General features: G+C 37.9%; 1 protein-coding gene across 3 annotated transcripts in view; it reads left to right on the forward strand.

Annotated features, from left to right (window-relative positions):
- SGCD (sarcoglycan delta) overlaps window positions 1-22,114 on the forward strand; it is a 625,408-nt gene that overhangs the window by 205,955 nt on the left and 397,339 nt on the right. For all 3 annotated transcript variants that reach the window (XM_065547000.2, XM_005558374.5, XM_015452192.4), the window contains one exon: window positions 14,670-14,858. In XM_065547000.2, the coding sequence (XP_065403072.1) occupies window positions 14,670-14,858 (189 nt within the window). The remainder of the gene's footprint in view (window positions 1-14,669; window positions 14,859-22,114) is intronic.

Raw genomic sequence — 22,114 nt, forward strand, 5'->3', positions numbered from 1 at the left:
ATCACGAGGTCAGGAGATCGAGACCATCCTGGCTAATGTGGTGAAACCCCATCTATACTAAAAATACCAAAAATTAGCCGGACGTGATGGCGGGCACCTGTAGTCCCAGCTACTCGGGAGGCTGAGGCAGGAGAAAGGCGTGAACCCAGGAGGCGGAGCTTGCAGGAGCCGAGATGGCACCACTGCACTCTAGCCTGTGTGACAGAGCAAGACTCCATCTCAAAAAAAACTCCAAGGACACATACTACATTGTTGATTGTACATGTGTTGAGCTTCCCAAATCCAAAAATCTGAACTCTGAAGCGTTCCAAAATTCAAAATTTTTTGAGCACTGACATGGTGCTCAAAGGCATTATTTATTGGAACATTTCAGATTTTGGATTTTCAGATTTGGAATGTTCTATTGTAAGTATAATGCAAATATTCCAAAATCCAAAAAATCTGAAGTCAGAAACACTTCTGGTTTCAAGCATCTTGGATAGTTTCCTAAGCCACGTCTGAGGAACGTGCTGGTACTAGGAGCAGAAGTGGGGTTGAGAGAGGGAGGAAAGGTAGAGGTGGTCAGAAATCTTAGCTCAGGTTTGGCTCCATTCATCTTCAGATCTCAGATTTCCCATCTGTAAGATGATCTGATACCTCTGAATTGTTTTCTGTTTTCACAACCTATGATTTTTGTAATTCTGAGGCTCTTCCTTTTCTTTAAGAATAACTCTTAGTCTGTCTCCCTTAAGGGTGGGCATCTTGAGTCATTTCACCCATTTCTCCAACTTTTGCTGCTCTCTTTCTTTACTCTTCTCTGAACATATTTCAGTGAGCCTTCTCCTGACAAAAACTATGGCTCATTGAACTCAACTTAGTCATCTGAACAATGCACACCCATGGTGAGGACTTCACACATCTGTTAACCAAAAAGGAAGAGGGTGATTGTAGGGAGAGGAAGCACAGCAAGAAAGAAAAAAAAAACGGAAGGGGGTATCATCTTGCTGTGGAAGAAAAGTGGTTATATTGTGAACTGAGCTCAGGGTCTGCCTCAAACGCAGACTGGGGTCCTGGCTGTGTGGCCGTAGGCAAGTTACATCATCTCCAAAATGTGTCCCGATTTTCTAATGTCTAAAATAGACATGACAGTAGTATCTGCCTCATAGTGTGTTGTGAGATTGTACAGATAATGCACTTAGCATTGTCCTTTGCACACAGTAAGCACTTAAATATGTCAAATATATTAATACATATAGTTAAGATGAACTGAGATAGCACCAGGCAAATCGACAAAGAGTGAAGAAGGTAGATCGAGGTAAAAATGAAGAGTTCAGACAATCAACAAAGGAGAGGATGTTTTACTCTGAATTGTCTGGGTTACTTTTCCTATGTTGCCCAAATTTCTCTAGAAATTCCACATTTCCCTTTGTTTCACTTTTCTTGCCACACAGAAAGGTCTTCATTATTGTTTCAAATTCCTGTTGCAGAGTGTGAACTGCCTCATATAAAGGAAACCGTGTAAGCTGTAGCCTCTGACCTGCCTCTCAGACAGGTCTGTAGGACTGGGGAGGAGCATGTCACCATGGTTCACTTAGTGTATAAATCCTGTGAGATTGGTTTGCTCAGAAAGCTTTGTTGGAGGTTGTATTAATGGAGCTCAGGATGTGTAGGAGGATATGGATGCAATCACTTTATTCTTCTTTTTCCCTGATAAAGCAATGGCACCTATTAGAGCAAGAACAATTCCCTGATAAAAACTATATTGCCAGGGATTAGAAACTCCCTCCTTGCTCAGACCACTTTTCCTTGCCAGTGTGATAGTATCAGACTGTCTTGTGAGCACCTTGACTTCCAAATAGTATATTGTGAATGCCTGGAAACCCTGCTGTTACTTGCTGGAGTTGACGTATTCAGCCACCAAAACGATTCTTTGAGTTCAGAGTAAATAAATATCAGGGTAAGCTCCTCTCTCTAAACGAATCACTCGACAAGATCTTGTACTAACCCTCATTGGGGTTGTGGTATTGGCACTGCGTATTCAATGAAAGAAGATTGCTCCAGGGTAAGGACAGCGAGGAACAGAGCCACACTGTGTTCCTTTCATTCCTATTGTTACCTATGGTTGACTTCTCTTCTCTCTCGTGTTCTATAATCTTTCTAGCCCTTTCCCTCTATTTCTTTATTGGATTCCATTCACCCTCGCAAGTTTCTTTTTGTTATTTGTTCAGTGTGTGTTTACCAAAGTACTTATCTGCTTCCCTCAGGGGTCAGGAATATTGATAATAGGCCAGTGTCTGGACAGCATAATTTTTACCAGGTAATGAGAAAGATTAACTCCTAACATTGGCTGAGACCTTCAAAAGTTTGTGTCCCCACCCCCCATCTCGGATGTTTCCAGGCTGCTGATCCAAACAGCAGGTCATAAGCCAGCAACCCAAAGACTTGGACTGTGGGTACGTTTTGACTCACCAAGTGTTTTTTTGTTTGTTTGTTTGTTTGTTTTAATTGACTTAGTTACCAAACATTTAAACATCCTAAGATATCATGATGTCAATCTTCTAGAAAAAGCTGAAGATGACAGGCATTCCCTGTTTAATTTCTTGGGCACAGTGGCTGGTGGGCTGTGGTCAGCTCCTGTTCTTTTGAGAGGGCATATGCCCACCTCATTCATTGACCCCACCATCTGACCTGTACATGTTTACATTTGTCTGCTCTATTTTTCTAAGTAGAGTTTCTCAACTGATCCAAAGAAAGTAGACAGTGATTTGAGTGACCGTGTTCTCTGTTTTCTCAAGGGTGGTGCATATTCTAGATGCATGGGAGAGAAGTTAGGGCATAATTAAGTTGTGGCTTCATTCTCTCAGAGAACACTATTGAGATGGTCTAAGTCTGTGTTGAGCAGAGTTGCAGGAGGACAGTATGGTGGCCGAGAATCCAGGCCTCAAAGTTAGAACCACCTCATCGGATTATAGCTAAGACTGAAAACATTAAATGTGATAGAAATCAGAGCAGTCACCGCCTCTGGGGATGGGAATTGATTAAGAGGAGGAACAAAGGAATTTTCTTGGGTGATAGAAACATTCCCTCTCCTGTTTGAATATTGTTCCCAAAGATGTTCAGATTTATAAAACTCATTGGGTTATATAGCTAATATCTGTTTATTTTACTAGAAGTAAACTATACCTCAATAGACATACATACGTATATACATATCTACATGAAAGCATGCAGGTGCTTAGAAAAATGCATGCTGTTTAGCTATTTTTATCATGCTTGTTTCCAGAAACTTTGATTAAAAAAACAAACAAAGAAACAAAAAAAAAAAAACCAAAAACATGAAATGACCAAAAATGAGATGAGCAATTCCTTTCAGACCACAGGTTTCATTGCAAGCATTTGAGAGCACAGGTAATAGCTAAAGATTCTTGCCAAACATAATTGTCAAGGGAGAATCTACTGGATCTATTCTAATTTTATGAAACTGTTGAATCACTATAGAAGGATGTGCCTAATTTGTTGTAACTGCTTTTCGTGATGCTGTAAAAATGTATAGGTTTTAGAGACATATCAAGCATGGTTTATGACCTGGGACACAACACCTGTACTTACAGTAACTTGCACTCTGGCTGGAATACAGTAGTCACTCAATAGGTATTCAATAATGTGTCTTAAAATCAATATCCGTATTGAGAAATTCTAGCTAATATGGTCACAAAAATATTGTTTTCATTAGTAATCACATTGTTATAATCAATTATTCACATCTATCTAGAAGCATTGAATATAAGAAATGAACCAACAGATTTTCCAGCCAAACGCTCTGGGTTCAAATGCTTGCTATGCCTTTAACAAGCAAAGAGATTTGGGGTAGATTACTTAACCACTCTTTCTCATTGGCTCAACTGTAAAATAGAAATGATCGTAAGGCAAGTACTAATTATATCTCTGTGAGGATTAAATACATGTAGAACAATGACTAGTACATAGTACCATTATACAAGTGTTTGTCATTTATGTGTGCTTTCTTTATGTTAGAAAAGTGATTTTTTTTTTTTTTTTTTTGCAATTTGTCTCTAAGTATTGCTCAAAAAATCTGTGTGTAGATGATTGGTGAAAGTAATGTGAAACCAGGAGTTCAAGCAGAAAAGACAGAAACCTGGAATTTCAGTTTTCATTGGTTTTCAGTTTAGCTGACTTTAGTTTTGTTACTGCCTTACTCTGTGACCTTGATTAAGTCACTTCACCTCCCTGAACCTTGTTTTACCATCTGTTAAATAAGGATTTGGATTTTATATAGTCCATGTTCCCTTTAGGCCTTGTGTGTCACTCTCTGATCTCAAGTGTTTGAGTCATGTTCATTATTATTTTATTACACAGGTTGGTCCCCAAGTCACAGAAGAGCTATAGTAGCTTGACTTCTATTGTCATTATCTGGTTCTGGTGGGAATCATCCATGGGGTTTTAGAAAGCACTGACCTTGTACAACACCAAGTAGCTGGTTTGCTGAGAGAATCTGCCACTACTATTAAGAAAGCTAACCATAGAAGTGGCCATGATGGGGTAGACATAGCATCCTTTCCATATGAAAATGGCATCATTATATCTGTGATCAGATGTTTGAGATTATTTTTTCTGCCTAAGGGCATTCAGTTCACATATTCTTTTCTGGTCCTCACCTTGCAACATCAAGGACCAGGCTAGTTTTATATAGAGCCAAACCTTCAACAATTCTTGCAATGCCTTCAAGTCTTTGTTCAACTATAGCCTTTTCCATGAGGTCAACCTTTCCTATGCTTTTAAATATTGAGCCTGCTGTATTCCCCAACCCCTGGTACTGCTGGTCTATTTTTTGTGTGTCTTTTTTTTTTTTTTTTTTTTTTTTTTTTAGGAGGTGGGACTTTTCCTCATAGCATTCATCTCCTTGTGACATAAGTATAATATTCTCTGGTGTTTATGTTTGTTTTCTGTCTCCCCATCACTACCTCTTTCCACCGCTATGAGATGAGAACTCTTTGTTCTTGCTCATTGATGTATCCCAGATGCCTTGAACAGCATCAGGGGAGGAACTGAAGGACAGTACATATTTGCAGGTAGTGGCAGTGTTTCAAATGCATTTCACACTGAATATGCATCTATGGTAATTCTAAATACCTTACTTTGTATTCAGGAAAAGTTAAGTCTTTGCTTCAGCCTATGAGTAATGGAGAGAAAACCGGGCCTCAGTTTAAGTTCAGACCCTAACCAACTTACTAGCTAGGGGTCTTTGAGAATACTCTTGCATTCCTTAGGACCTTAGTTTCTTCATTTATGAAATAGTTTTAATTATATTGATCTCCCATAGTGTTTCAGGAATGTATGCACTTGTGTATCTGCTAATTCCTGGTAGAAATATGCGTGTGTGTTTCACAAGTATATCTGCCTGAAAGCACCTCAACTAGTACCTCATACATCTGCATCATCTAGATCATGATGGAAATCATGATGTTCATAATGATGCTGAAATATCTTTTGGTTCATCAGAGATAAATATTTTAAACTTAAATACAAGGTATATTACAATTTGTGTGGCACTTTGATAATATTTATTTAAAAACTGTACATACACACTTTGACCTGGCAATCTGGTTTCTCAGGACTTGTCTGAGAGGTGTATTTGGACCTTTGTGAAATGTGTATGCTCTATGTCTATGGCTTTCAATAATACTTATATCCTAGAGTCTTAAAGATTCATGTCCCGAAGCCCAGTCTTCCTTCCCCTTGAAGTCCAAATTCGTTTCCAAGTGCCATCGTAGTGATCTTGTTTATCTGTCTCCTTATCACTACCTCTTCCATCTCTTTGGAATCTCATGTGCCTTCAACATTGACACACCTGTCTCTTCCCCCATCATTCCCCTGCACACTCCATCCCCCTTCTGCCCTCCAAGCCTTCTATCCTCATGTTGTTCCCCATGGGTTACCCTTGTGCAACTGGCTGGTTATGCTGAAACCTTGGGGTTCTCCTTGAGTGCTGTCCTTTTCGACGCCTCTTGTCTCAAGCCACAGAGAATTCTATTAGCTCTGCTTTCCCACAAGATTCCAAAGACGGCAACTCCCCACCTTCTCACCCACCTGTCTGCAGGCCTGGGCCACTGTCACCTCTCTGAAGACGATTGCAGTAGTCACGGGCCCCTGTTCTCTACACTTCATTCTCGCTCCTACAGCCCCTTCCCTAGAGAACACTAGAGTGATCCTGAAGTGAAAATCTGATCATGCCATTTCCATGCCTAGGTTCTGCAGTGGTTACTGTTGCTTTCTGTATCATACCTGAGGTTTTTACTGTGGCTCTAAGCTTCCACTTCTTTCCCCTTCTGCCTGTGCCCAGGATTATTTTCAAACATCCTCCTCCGGTCCACTCTGATCTAGCCACACTGTCGTCCTCGCCTGCCGAGCGAGCTCCTGCCTCAGGGCCTTTGCACTTGCTGGTCCAGTTTCCTCCGACTGAAATGTTTCCCCAGACATCCTCATGCTTTACTCTCTTGCTTCTTCTTGTTTCGTTCTCAGATCTCTCTGGGATGGACATGATTTCCCCAACCATCCCTTAAACAGGAGTTCCTTAACACCTCAGCACTGTTCCCTTCTGCTGCTTTCTATGTTTTCTTCACAAGACTGATTTCCAAGAACAAGTAGAAAAAGTCACATGTTCATTATGATAGGTAACAAAAAATGACTGGCAACAACCTCACTGTTTGTCTCTGAGCTGGTTAAGTTAAATATCATAGATCCATACCATTTAAAACAGTGGTTTTTTTTTTTTTAATTTTATGTTTTTATGGGACTATCACTTAGTTAAGTGGACCAAGTTAGATTTAGAACATTATGTAAAATACGCTCTTGTTTGTGTAAAAAAAATATATAAACGTGCGCATGCACTGAACATCTATATTGAATAAAGCCTGAATATGTATTAAACATTTCTATAAGGACAAGAAATAAGTTGATAATACTGGTTGCCTCAGTGCAGGGAGGCTGAAGGTATGAATGAGAGAATTGTTTAACTGCATGTTCTTTGATTCTTTTAAATACATGCACTTGTTGAATTTGTGAGGTATTACATATTTTAGCTAAGAATTGGAATGTATAACTATTAAGTTAATCTGAATATTTGTATAAAAAGAAACTGCCATTCCGCCATTCCCAGGCTAGTTCACATAAATAGGTGCTTGCTTTTCTGGATGAATTTTGTAAGAAATGTTGTTACCTCAAAACTAAAAGTGATGAATTTGTTACCATTGTCTAAATTGTGCCAAACATTTGTGATCCAAGACTAATGCCTGATGTGGATGACTGAATAAAAAACCTTGAAAGCAAATAGTTTTAAATCAGAGACCTAAAAACTCATATGGCTAATGGATGACTATTTCTGTACCAGGATGATCCAAAATGACTCAGATTCCACAACAAACTCTGGAAACCGTAATGAGTCTTTGAGGGAACCTATGCCTACTATTTATATAAACTGGTTATAATTTCATAGTTACATAATTCATGTTTACTTTTAAATTCACCAAATTTTAACCTGTAGCATCACCAAAAAAAATAAAAACTTACTTGATTTGTATCACTTGTCTTATTCTTAAATTAGATAATGTAGCCATCAGTCTTGCTGTATTTTTCTCTACTCTTTGTTAGAACCTGGGAGGTGCCCCACCTCTTTCTACAAACTCACCTCTCACCCTCTCCTCTGAGCTCATTCAATCCAACTCTTGAGCTTGAATTCTTCAGGCCATAGTGCTTGCTCTGTCTTCTGCTGAAAGCTTGCCTCCACCCCCAGGTATCATCTTAATTGTCTCCTTATCAGAATGACCTTCCATAACCAGAGTGAGTCACCTTCTATTCTCTCTTACAGGTACCTCTTTGTTTCTTCCTAGCACCTGACTTTAGTTCTAGGGGTTTCATTATTGTCCATTATTGTTTATTGTCCATCTCTCCTTAAAATATGAGCTTGATGAAAGCAGAATATGATCATTTTCATCTTTTTGAAGGCCTCTATCTCTAGGACCTACTGACGTATATAGTAGATATCAAAATACATAAATATTTTACTGTTGAAAAACAGATTGGGATTGGAATTTTTTTTTTTGAAGGTCAACTCTGTATTTGGCCATGTCTTTCCCTGACAGTGCATAACTGAACAGAGAACTGCACTTGTAGCACCCACCCCCATAAATTCCTTTATGGAACAAGAGATTATGAAGCCTTGTTCCATAATGTTGGACAAGCAGAGTCGAACATTAGTAAAATGCCTGCCAGTGCCCCTTCTTGTTCTCAGCTCTGCTTTATAGTAGAGTTGATCATGGCCCATACAATTTTACAGGCCCAAAAGAAAGATCATTAGGAAACTTGATGGCATTGATGTGTTTTTAGGAAGTTTACTGGGTTTTGTTGTTGTTGTTTGTTTGTTTACAAATCATCCCTGAAAACATAATGCATTTTTGCACAGCAAATGGGTAATGTAGATACTGTAACTATTTCCAGGGGGCAAAAAAGGAAAACATTTGTTGTTCTCCTGAAGAAGAGCCCTGTGGGAACAAAGATGCAAACAAAAAGTGACCACTTCAATAGTGTTAGACTAGAGTATGTGCTTAGCCTCACAAAGCAGACCAGTGGTGGATGCTCCTGCCCCCACGACCCTTTTTCATCCCTATATCTTCTCGATGACCTGTAAGAGGAACAATAATAGATTTTCACGGTAGCCATTTGAGTCTTACCAAGTATAGGAAGGAAAGTCAGCATGGTATAAAATTAATACCACTTGAGTCTGATCAGAGCAGTTTCTTTGTTAAGATATTAAAGACTTGTGGAAGATGTCAGACTCATCACTTTGAAGCTCATGTAGCTTCCTTGATTAGATGGACAATGGCTAGGTCCAGGTATCACGTAGGCTGGGCCTGGTTCAAAGATCTCTGTGACAACTTCACAGTGGGTGAGATTTGTATAAAGGTAGGAGGCTCCTCAGACTGGTGTTGAGCCCTGATGAGGCTACTGGAGATGGCTGTATAGTCATCACAGAGTCACTGAGGTGTTGGTGGTGGCTGAAGTGGTAGAAGTTACACAGGGCCACACAGCCTCAAAGGAGGTTCTTCACAAGCCCAAGTCTGAGTCAACCCTTGAGATTGCTACATTAAATTAATATCAAGCCTTGACTCTGTAATGCTATGCAATCCCAGGTAGGAACATTTGAATGCCTGAGACCGTGAGGTTACAGCTCTCCAAAGTATGCTTTAGTAATATGACCATTCAGAATGACCTTCTTGGGAAACTGTACGTCTAAAATATTTGACAACTATTTAATTAATGATTGTGGGCAGTTATATTATATAACATTGTCTTGTCTTTTGGTAGTTTCTTCTTATCCAATGGTAAAACAACAGGAAGTTTTACTGTATTCATTCTTTGGGAAATATAATCCTCTTACATTTTGTGTGCAAGAAACAGATGATCCTTAAGTCAAATGGATTTGTTTATAAACAGGTCAGCACTGAAAATAGCCTTATGAAGGAGTAATGCTTTGGATTTAAGCCTGCTTAGCATTAGTATAATTGTATGTGTCTTTGGAAAAACGAAGCGGTATAAGTTTTTACTTCTTCTGATATAACTATTTATTGATTACTAGAGAATACACTTTACTGTTTAATGTTGGCTTGATTTTTATTCATTTATTCATTGAACAAATGTACATTCATTCATTCACTGAACAAATGTATTTGGCTAAAAAATACATTTGCTTTATTTCCTTTAAAACAAACATGACAATAAGGTGAATCACACAAATATTTGGATTTCACAGTTCAGATAAAGTTTATCTTTATACTGTAGTGTACTATTGTGCAATAGCATTATGTCTAAAAATACACACCATAACTTAAAAATACCTTACTGCTAAAAACAACTGGGATAAGAAAAAGCTAAAAATATTAGGAATACAAACAAGTTAACAACATGAATATGTACTTATAATGAGAAAGGAAATTAAATTATTAATTTTTAAAAGACATCACAAAATCAGGAAGGATAATATTGCTAATTAACTGCTTCATATACTTTTTCTGTACTTTTTGGTTGTATAGCCTTTAATTGTCTCTTCATATGACAATTATATGCCATTGTTACTTTCTGTATAGACAATGGAAAGATAATTATTTTTATGGCAATTTTGACAAAACTTTCAAAATATTGGTGGTTGTAATGTAGAATATATACAACTTTATGCAGAGATATACATGGTATACATAACCTACAAACCCAAGTATTCTGGTTAATTTTATTTTCCATAATTCCCATACAAAATAAAACACATATGGAACATTTATGATTATGCCAAATTCAATATATTCTTGACAGATCATTTGTTTTGATGAGGCATCAATGACAGTTGAATTCTACATTTGAAATTTTACATATCTGATGATTATCAAATATACTTTTGACTAGCTTCTGTCTTTTCTACTACCCATGTATTTCTGGTGCTGGCCATTGTAGGTCATGTTTACATTGCATCGTGTCCTTTGGTCCTGTTCCTTCATGTCACCATGCTTGGTGAATTGGAGCTATGGGTGGAAGGAATTTTCCTAGAAGACATTCCTACACCAGGAGAGCTAGCAGTAATGTACCTCTACTGGGAAGTACTGCAAACCATGTAAATATATTCTGCATTCAAACTATATGAACCACTAAGCCAGCTTCTTCTTAGATCTCCAAAATGCATGTAAATCCTCCAGAGCTAACACGAGGGGAAGCCAGAGTAGAAAAAGATAGAGTTTAGCGAATTGCAATTAAAACATCTTTTAAAATTTAATATCTTTAAACAATTTTCTATCTTTTAAAATTTTTAACTTAAATTGTATGACCATTGTCATGTTTTACTGGGGCCTCTCCTGGGGCCTTCAAAGGCCTGGGGCCTGCCCGAGTGAGGAATTAAAATTTTCACTTCAATTCCCTGGACAGTAAATTTGTTCCAGGAAGGAATAAGAAGAATGATAGATTGGAGATTGTCATTCGTCTTTGTTTTTATCTTTCAACATGTTTTAATTTTTGATTAGAAAAATGAATGTACTCAGCATGTCTAAATGTCCCTTTCTATGCAGGATTCTTTATAACAGATGTATCCATTACCGTATGTTTGCATGGAAAGGCCTCCTATTATAATTCTTTGTAGAAAAGTGTTCATCCCCTTCACTGTTTCTTTCTTATGTATTTTAATGAGTTGGAGACTGGAGTATTCTGTTTCATGGGACTCATTAAAGGGGGTGTGGTAGAGATGACATGCAATAAGTCACTATACCATGCAGCAAAAGATCCAAGTTATAATCCCTGCTCAGCTTCTAATTTGCCGTATGACTTGAAAGGGAGCTGCTTCCTCCGGGTCTTGAGTTTCACAGCTGGTCAATTTTGTGTTGGACAAAATTAGTAGTTCCCAGGAACAAAGGATTCTGCAGAGATGCCTCAAGGGTAACCAGACCCTGCTTTAAGCAGAGGAACTCTGCTTTTATTTTTTTTTTATTTTTATTTTTTTTGCTATTTTACACACTAGAGTTTCTTTCAAGACTTTGTCTTACAATGATTACCCTATGAAAAATTGAAAGCCATTTTTTAGATGTCCCAAATGTTTAGAATCTCCTGGGAGATTTTTCACAATGTTTCACCCTGAGCTCCAGATTCTGATAATGGAGCTCAAAATCTGTACCATATTTGTTCAGTTTCTTTTGAGTTTTGATGCATAATTAGGGTTGAGTGGCATTATTCTAGACCAATGGCATGCAATCCTGTCTACTCTTAGAATTACCTGGGGAAGCTTTAATAAATACTGATGCCTGGGTGCTACCTCTGTGATTGTTACTTAACCTGAGTACAGATGTGTGTTTTTTAAATTTTATTTACTTATTTATTTTTTGAGACAAAGTCTTCACTCTGTTGCCCAGGCTGGAGTGCAGCGGTACAATCTTGGCTCACTGCAACCTCTGCCTCCCAGGTTGAAGCAATTCTCCCTGCCTCAGCCTCCTGAGTAGCTGGGATTTCAGGTGCCTGCCACCATGCCCAGCTAATTTTTGTATTTTTAGTAGAAACGGAGTTTTACCATGTTGGCCAGGCTGGTCTCAAACTCCTGACCTCAAGCGATCTTCCTGCCTTGGCCTCTCAAAATGCTGGGATTACAGGTATGAGCCACCGTGCCCAGCTGAGTACAAATGTTTTTAACAGCTCCATCAGTAACTCTGATGTATGTCCAGGGCTGAGAACCCTTAGTCAAAAAATCACTGCATTCTGCCAAGTTCTACCAGTATATGTACAAAAACAAGAAATCACAAGCATGCTATCTATACCTCCATCCTCTTATAAACATTTATTGAACATGTCGTTTCCATTTTATAACTATGTTTATGTAATGACACCATCGGTTGGGTTGAATGACAGAGAAAAGTCAACTGGCATAGTAGCAATATCACCAGCTTCTGCACACTTATTTGTAAAGAATTTCTCACTGTTTCTCTTGCCTATGAGAATTCCAGATTATTGTTCAAGACCTCACCCTGCCACAAATCCGTTAGCCCTGAACAAGCAGGTTAACTTCTCTAATCCTAATTTGGCTCATTCACAATTAGTTGATAAATATCAAAGGAAATTGCACACGAGATTCTAAGATTCTGTGATCATTTTCTTATTTCACAGAATATGATTTGATGGAAAATAAAAATCTAATTTCCTTCAGGCTTATAAAGCATTCTTTTCACTTTTATTTGATCTTCATGTTTAAAAAGGCCAGTGATTGATGACTGTGTTGTGTTCCCATCTCCTTATAACACATCCCTGATCTGCAGAGGAATTATCAGAAGCTGAGATTTAAAAGTGAGATCCTCTTACACCACAAAGCTCACTGCCTGGCTGAGAACCCAGTGCTTTGGGAGCCTGAAGTGAAAATTTGCAAGTATACAAACAAGAACCTGCCCATGGTATTTAGCTTGAACCTTTATATACCCCCAGACAGCAGCAGAGCTAGTAGCAGATGGGAAATCATTCATTGGGTCAGCATTTATGCATTCTGTTTTCCATTCAATCATTCCACACAAATATTCCAACATGTACTCATACTAGGTACTGATTTCGGCGCTAGGGTATGTGTTTCGAAAGAGACAGATGCCGTGTAGGCCTTCATGGAGCATTTTAGTTAGCTAGCCATAAGGAAGAATTCACTCAGTTTTTCAAATGGAATTCCACTGATGCCTAACGGCCATGAGTTCTCTATGGGATTTTTAGATTTTATGTGTCCATTTTAATGATTATCTAAAAACCAAAAAATAATCATATTCTGAACCATCTGGAAGATATCCTAATAACCAAGGATGTGATTTTAGCGCCCTCATTTTGGTTTTCATTATGGCCACTTTGGCACCACATATTACTAGTTTATTACTATTGGCTGAGAAGAAAATAAATGGAGTAGGTCTTATTTGTAGGGAATGCAGTGTGTTTACATGACAGCCAAATGTAGTAAAAATAAGGGCTGTACCATTATCTGAATGGAGATAGGCAGTGGGTTATCACATGGCTTATGACAGAGTAGAGATGCTGTGCTCAGGAGACCTTGTGCCAGAGCCCTTGGTACCACATTTATGTGGTTTAGTTTAAGGCAAATCATCCCTTATAGTACTTTGTTATTTTCCAGTTTGAGTGATAGGTATTTTCTAGCTTCATTTATATTTAATTTTAAATTTTGTTTTGGTTTTAGAATTGGATAGAAGTGATATGTTTATCTACATTTGTGTTGGCACTTAATTGGTAATTCTAGGATAAAGATAATTTGTGTCAACAGCAGGGACTTGGGAAATCTTCCTTATTCTAAAGGGCATCAACATATTACTTTATAATATATTGACAAATATTTTTCTAATTTCTCTCTCTCTACTGTGCTTAGCATTTAACTAGTTCATCCTCTCATTAGCCTATGAACTAATGTTCACATTGTACTTGACTTTGACCCTCCTTTATGCTTCTTAAATAAGTTGCATAATGATTAGAATTGCCTACCTCAAAAAGACTACTAACTCAGTGGGTAGTTAGGTATTTACTAGACTATCACTTGTTGAAGATTCCCAAATCAAGTGGGATTCCAGCTGTGTGTCTGCAAGGACCCCTTTTAAATTGGAAATAGAGGAGCAGTCAAAGCTGCCACTGTTGCCACTGACTGGCAATACAGAATGATTGCATTCGAAATTTCTTAACCCCCCAAATAAACTGCCTGAATAATATTTTTATATTACTAAGGTGGACTGCTGGGGTTACCTTATTTTCTTCAGTCATTCTAAATTTTTCCTTCAGTTTGGTAGGTCTTTGAGCATCTCCACCACAAAGATGTTGGAATTCTGAGTTGGAATTTGGAAAACGGCCTCCTAGGAGTCCCTTTCTGCCCAGTATGTGTGTGGCTGTGGCTGTATCAGTGCACATCAGAAGTCATGGCTGTGTTAAATGAGAAGCCTCAAGCTAGCATCCAGAGAAGCCACTTCTGTCCAGAGGAAACAGATTTTTAGAGTTGTCGGAGGGTGTAAATGTAGATAGCAGCCAGCCATATCTCTTCATCAGTTGATTTTTTTTCCTTTATTTTTTTTCTCTTCTCTCAGCAGTTTAACGTGAGTGCTTCTCTCTCGCCTCATTTATTTCAGATGCCTCAGGAACAGTACACTCACCACCGGAGCACCATGCCCGGCTCCAAGGGGCCACAGGTGTACAAGGTGGGGATTTACGGCTGGCGGAAACGATGCCTGTATTTCTTTGTCCTGCTCCTCATGATTTTAATACTGGTGAACTTGGCCATGACCATCTGGATTCTCAAAGTCATGAACTTCACAATTGTAAGTAAAACCATCTAGGTTTGTTTAGCTCTCTTTGGGGAGGAGAAGCTTGGGGCAAGATGATGAAGGAATGTGGAAAAGTGATGTTATTACAGTAGGACTCAAAAGATCTGTAACCTCGTGTTTTGGTGAAAGAGCATTTCTGTTCAGATCTAATATGGGTATTGACTTCTATCTAATCTCAATTCTTCAGGGACTAGTAATCCAACTTAGAGATATTTCCCTCCTTTAGAATCTCCTGTGTGTTATCCCTCCATTTTAATAACAGTTTCTGTAGCCTATAGCTTTCAAGCATTTTGATTAAATAATAAAGAAATAGAGAATAAATTCAAAGTATTAAGTTTTCACCAATTGTAGTGATTATAAAAGGTTTTTTGAAGTGGAGAGTTGAAACATTTGAGTAAAATTATACTGTGAGCATTATCTATCTAAAAATTTTAACTATTTATGCTTAATTATCCATCACTCTGGTTAGTTATGAATATCCTCAATTTTTCAGAGAATGATCCTCTTTGCCACTGGTCTGGGCAAGACAGAAATTAGAGGAATGTAGCTGTGGTTCATTTTTTTTTTTTTTTTAAGAATTGAGGTGTCTTCAGTAAAACTCTTGCTATTGGTGTTTGGGGTCCCTGTACGGACTGGACATTTACTGTTGTAGTTCAAATGAAAAGAAAATCCTGGAAAAATGACTTTTGGAGTTATTTAGAGGTTTTATACCTAGAAATTCTGATCTATACTAGCAATGTAAGTAGTCTAACTCATTAATGAGGAAGTACTGGGCAGCAGTCTGCTGTATTGAGCATAAAATTTCCTTTCTTGTTCTGATGTCAAAAGTAAGTAATTTAGATTGGCAATAAAAATAACTCCCAGGTCAGGCACATTGGCTCATGCCTAAATTCTAGCACTTTGGGAGACTGAGTCAGGAGGATCACTTGAGGCCAGGAGTTCAAGATCAGTCTGGGAAACATAGCAAGACCTCATCTTTGCAACCAAGCAACAAATAACAAACCAGAAAAACCACATCACAAACAAATAGGAAAACCCTCTTGTTTGATAAATAAACATGACCTTTACAAAGTAACAGTAAAGTTTTCATGTGACAATCCCAAATATCATAGTGGATATTTGCATTTTCTAAATTACAAAATTCATTTTGATCCTTGACAACCTATGCATAGTCACACTTTCTTGCCTTTGCTCATACATTTTCTTCTGTTTAGAGTGCTTTTCTCTGTCTTCCCTGTCCGGTAAAACTTGTCTTGATACTCCTATGGTTCCATTTATGTATCTCTTATTATATTTACCACTCCAGATAATAATTTTTACATGTATTTCCCAGACAAACTGAACTTTGAGAAAGGCAAAGGCTGCGTCTTTTCTGTGTGTGGCTTTGTCCATCACTCATGCTAGGGTTTCTTGGTGCTTGACTTAATTAGGACTCTATAAACCAAGGTTACAGATACTGCTTCAGGCCTCAGAATGGCTCACTTTTTAGTATTTGTGGTAACAGTTAGGAAACTATAAAAACAAAAAAATTACCTTGATGTTACAAATTTCTATCTTGAGGGGAGAAAATAATTCAATTCTTTCTAAAAACATTTTCTTTATGTATGTATGTATTTATGTATAGGCAGGGTCTCACTTTTTCACGGAGGCTGGAGGACAGTGGTACCATCATAGCTCACTGCAGCCATGGACTCCTGGGCTCAACCAATCCTCCCATCTCAATCTCCCAAGTAGCTAGAACTACAGACACACACCGTCATGCTTGACTAATTTTTAAATTGTTTATAGAGATGGGTGTCTCACTGTGTGGCCCAGGCTGGTCTCAAACTCCTGGCCTCAAGCAGTTCTCCTACCTCAGCCTCCTACAGTGCTAGGATTAGAGGCATGAGATATCACGCCCAGCTAAGAGTTCAGTTCTTTTGAAAAATGCAGAAAATCTTCTATATTGCAGTAGTAACTTTGGAAGATTATATGGTCAGTTTCCATGGGGTTGTAGGCATCCAAGGTAATAGTTCTAGAGTATTAGAGCACATTAGCTTCTGTTTCTGAGTTAGACTCAATCAATACTTCTCAACTTGGACTTTACTTTTTTTTTTTTTTTTTTTTTTTGAGATGGAGTCTCACTCTGTTGCCCAGGTTAGAGTGCAGTGGCACGATCTCGGCTCACTGCCAGCTCCGCCTCCCGGGTTCATGCCATTCTCCTGCCTCAGCCTCCTCAGTAGCTGGGACTACAGGCATCTGCCACCACGTCCAGCTAATTTTTTTTTTGTATTTTTAGTAGACATGGGGTTTCACCATGTTAGCCAGGATGGTCTTGATCTCCTGACCTCGTGATTTGCCTACCTCGGCCTCCCAAAGTGCTGGGATTACAGATGTGAACCACCGTGCCAGGCCTGGACTTTACTTTCTTGAAAGACAAGCAGAATTCAGAGAAATGTTTAAGCAAGAGAGCAAGATGTAATCAGATTTACATTCTAGAGAGTTTGCATAGGTGAGGAAGCAATAGAATGGGGAAAGTTTGTTAGAGCTGAAGGCTCTGGAGGATGCCCTGGGTCCATTCGGCCTTAAGTCCCAGTGAACACGATTGCCATCTGTCGATGTGCATGTTCTGCAATGTTCTTAATTTGTATTTCAAAAACTTGTAAATTAGGAACACTTCTCTGTTGTAATATTAAGGAGAATACTGAAGTTAGGACAGTAGCATGGACCTTGCATTTAAAGACATTTAAAAGATGGCATTGATATACCTTGACTTCTGGTTGAATGTAGAGTTGAGGGATCAGAAGACATTTTGGAAGATTTCTGGTTTTAGGATGATGAGATGGCTGGGTAGTGGGGCCTAAAAAGCAAAATAGAATTTATTACTTTTCCATGGAACTTGGCTAGTACTCACATAGACCTTTAGTCCCCTATTTGAAGCTTTTCTCTTAATCCCTTATTTTTGTGATTTTTACCAAGGCTGTCACGAATTTAATTTGTAGAACTTGTAAGATTTAGGGGTAGAGGAAATAGAAAATATGAACTGAAACTTTGATAACTGTGATATTATACAAATACAGCTTCTAGAGTGTGTTTTATCTGGAAAGCTTAATAGAAGCATATGTAAATGTATATTTAGCACCACTTATATGACATTAAGGTAATAATCTATATGAAATCGGCTCTTTCCTGTAGTTAACTAAATTGATTGCAAAAGTTGAGAGTCCTTAAAGCTTTACCAAACCAAGTACTTACTGAGGTAAGAATAATGCTGTCATTAGCCGTAATTGGTGCTTTATAGCCGTAATGCATTTGAGCAAATAGAACTGAAGTGTTAGAAAATTGGTCTTGCCCTGCAAGTTAAAAGCATTATTTTCTATCAATCACAGTATAAAGGATATTCTTTTAGAATTATAATTCTCTTGCACAAATAATAATTTACTGACAGTGGAGATCATGGGGAAAAATGAGGTATTAAGCAATGTTATATTGGAGAAAGAGCAAAAAAAAAAAAAAAATTGAGATAGCAGTAAAGCAGTTTATGAAGAGATTTAAAAATTTGTGTAGGGGAAGTCCTAGCCAGAGCAATCAGGAAAGAGAAAGAAAGGGCATCCAAATTGGAAAAGAGGAAGTCAAACTGTCTCGTTTGCTGATTACATGAGCATATACCTAGAAAACTCTAAAGACTCCTAGATCTAATAAACTAAATTCAGTAAAGTCTCAGGATACAAAATCAGTGCATACAAATGAGCAGCACTGCTATATACCAACAATGGCCAAACTGAGAATCAAATCAAGCACTCGATCTCTTTCATAATAGCTACAAAAATTTTTAAATACCTAGGAATATACTTAAGGAGGTTAAAAGATCTCTACAAGGAGAAATACAAAACACTATTGAAAGAAATTGTGGAAAACACAAACAGATGGAATGGAAAACCATCCCATGCTCATGAATTGAATGACTCAGTATCATGAAAATGACCATAGTGCCCAAAGCAATCTACAGAGTCAATGTACTTCCTATCAGAATACCAACATCATTTGTCACAGAATTAGAAAAAACATTTCTGAAATTCATATGGAAACAAAAAGAGCCTAAATGGCCAAAATAATTCTAAGCAAAAAGAACAAATCTGAAGGCATCACATTATCGGACTTCAAATTATACTGCAAGGATGTAGTAACCAAAACAGCATAATACTGGTATAAAAGTAGACACATAGACCAATGGAACAGAAGAGAGAACCTAAAAATAAAGCCTAATATTTAAAATCAGCTGGTCTTTTACAATGCATACAAAAACATAAATTGGAGAAAGGACACTCTCATAAGTGATGCTGGGAAAATTGGATAGCTACATGAAGAAGAATGAAACTGGATCCCTTTCTCTCACTGTATTGAAAAAAATTAACTCAAAATGGATGAAAGACTTAATGACCTGAAAAATTCTAGAACATAAAAATTCTAGAGAGAAAAACCTAGGAAAAGCACTTCTGGATATTGACCTAGGCAAAGAATTTATGACTAAGACCCCAAAAATAAATGGAACAAAAACAAAAATAAATAAATGGAACCCAATTAAACTAAAAAGCTTCTGCACAGTAAAAGAAATAATGATCAGAATTGACAGAAAACCTATGGAGTGTGAATAAATATGTGCATATTATGCATCTGATAAAATGACTAATATTCAGAATTGATAAGGAACTGTGAGCAAGAAAATAAAACAGGTGATCTCATTAAAAAGTGGGCCAATGGCATGAATAGACATTTCTCAAAAGAATTGATATAAATGGCTGAGAAACATATAAAAAAATGTACAACAGATCTAATCAGGCAAATGCAAATTAAAACCACAATTGAGATACCACCTTACCCCAACCAGAATGGCTATTATTAAAAAAAAAAATAGATGTTGGTGTGGATGTGGTGAAGAAGAAATATTTATATACTGCCGATGGGAATGTAAATTAGTACAATCTCTATAGAAAGCAGTTTGGAGATTTTTCAAAGGCATAAAAGTAGACCTATCATTCGATCCAATAATCTCACTGTTGGGTCGCTACCCAAAGGAAAAAAGTCATTATATCAAAAAGAGACCTGCGTATGTATATTTTTTGCAGCACATTTCACAACTGCAAAGATATGGAACCAACCAAAGTCCCCATCAACAGACAAGTGGATTAGGAAAATACAATATACATCACCATCAGCCATAAAAAAGAATGAAATAATGGCTTTTACAGCAAGTGGTATGGAACCGGAGGCCATTTTTCTAAGTGACGTGACTCAGGAATCAAAAATCTGATACCACATGTTCTATTTGATAAGTGGGAGCTAAGCTATGGGTATGCACAGGCATAGAGAGTGGTATAATGGACATTGGAGACTCAGAAGAGGAGAGGGTGGGAGGGGGGTGATGAAGGATGAAAAACTACCTGTTGGGTAGAGTGTACACTACTCGGTGACAGGTGCACTAAAATTCCAGAGGTCACCACTATATTATTAATCCATGTAATCAAAAACCACTTGTACCTCTAAAGCTACTGAAGGAAACACACACACACACACACACACAGAGAGACACACACATGTAGGAAAGAGTGATTATTTTGTATGTTTGGGTTGTTCAACAATTTGAGATTTGGGAAAGCTCACACTGTAATCAAACTCCCTGTGTAATGACGAACTATAAGAATGATGTCATCTGTAAGTGTTTGTGAAAACTTGGTGATCTGTCCAAGACTGAAAATCTGGAATTCTACTTTTTTGTCAGTCTTGCATTCTGTACTGTCCCCAAGGATACATGCTGGAAGAGCCTTTCCAGTATAGCAATCTGGACAAGTATCTTACCAAGTTTTCTTTGTCTCAGAGGTAAATCAGAAGAAAAGTTATTTTGCTTTCCTCTGCTCTTAGCAGAAGATTCCAGTATTCATTACTGGCAGGAGATTGAGACTACATATTTCATTTTCCCCATACATTGGAGAGTGTGTGTTTTACCTACACTGTAAACACCCACAAATAGACCTTAGTTTATCACACATTGTGCTTATACAAAGGAGTTAATATTTATTAAATGTCTCTTCTGTGCTACTCACTGTACATGGCTTTTAAAATCTTTTAATTTTCCTAACTCTACCAATTTAATATTGTTATCCTCACTGAAAACCCAAGGCTCAGAAAAGTTGCGTGACTTGCTGAAAGACAGCTAGTAAGTGAAAATCTGGTGTTTGACTTCCTGTCTCAACCTTTACACTACACTGTATCTCCTCCTCCAAATTGCAATAATGATCTGGCTCTTCAACAGAATCCTGAAGCTGGAAAAATAGCCTATTATCTTTGCCTACCTTGTGTCATAGGTCACTTTCATCTGAGGTACCCAGTGACGTTTTCTGTTTAGAGTAGTTCCCTGGTAGTTCTGAATGTTTGGTTTTTATCTAATTTCTCTTTGTTCTGTAGCTGAGGACCTTCTCCTTGCATTGTTTCCACTTTGTGTTTTGTACATTTGTTGTGGTTAACATAAGCATTTAGTATAAACTTAATATCTATTCATAGATTGGTGAAGACCCAGTGAGTTAATTCATGTGAAGCATTTTTAGCAGAATCTGACACATAGGAAGACTCAGTGTTGACAACAGAAAGTCATGAGAGACACTTCAGGACAGAACAGTAGTTCAGGGCTCAAACTCTGGAGACAGATGTTCTAAGTACAAGTCTGGATTCTGCCTCTTACTCAGTGATTTTTGATACGTTTCTCAACCTCTCTGTGCTAATACCTACCTCATAAGATTGTTGCAAAGATTAGAGGAAGTGATAAATGCATTGTTTAGAGCTTGGCATATAGTAAGCACTTTATAGAAGTAGTTGCTATCGTTGTAGTCATCGTCGTCGTCGTCATCATCATCATCATCATCATTTATTACAGGCTTATTGTGTGCCAGGCACTATGCTGTTGCAGTTACAGTTTGCAAACATTATCTAACTTAATCATTTATCCAGGTTGCTACTATTTGGATACCAACTTTACAAGGGAGAGAGTGGCTCAGTAACTTGATCTGAGGTCACACGGCTTTATGACCGTGAATCAGAGTAGAGATTCAAACCCAAGCAGTCTGACTATGGATCCTGGTCTGTTAGCTAGTTTGTCATATTGTGGGGCATTGCACAATGCCCAGAGCATCAGAAACTGGATTCTCAGCCCTAACTGGCCATGAACTACATTGCCTTTCTCTTCTGGAACCCAGTATAGCACTAAATGCGTTGGACTA

Source organism: Macaca fascicularis, chromosome 6, assembly GCF_037993035.2.
Source record: "Macaca fascicularis isolate 582-1 chromosome 6, T2T-MFA8v1.1".
In the NCBI taxonomy this organism is placed as follows: Eukaryota; Metazoa; Chordata; class Mammalia; order Primates; family Cercopithecidae; genus Macaca; species Macaca fascicularis.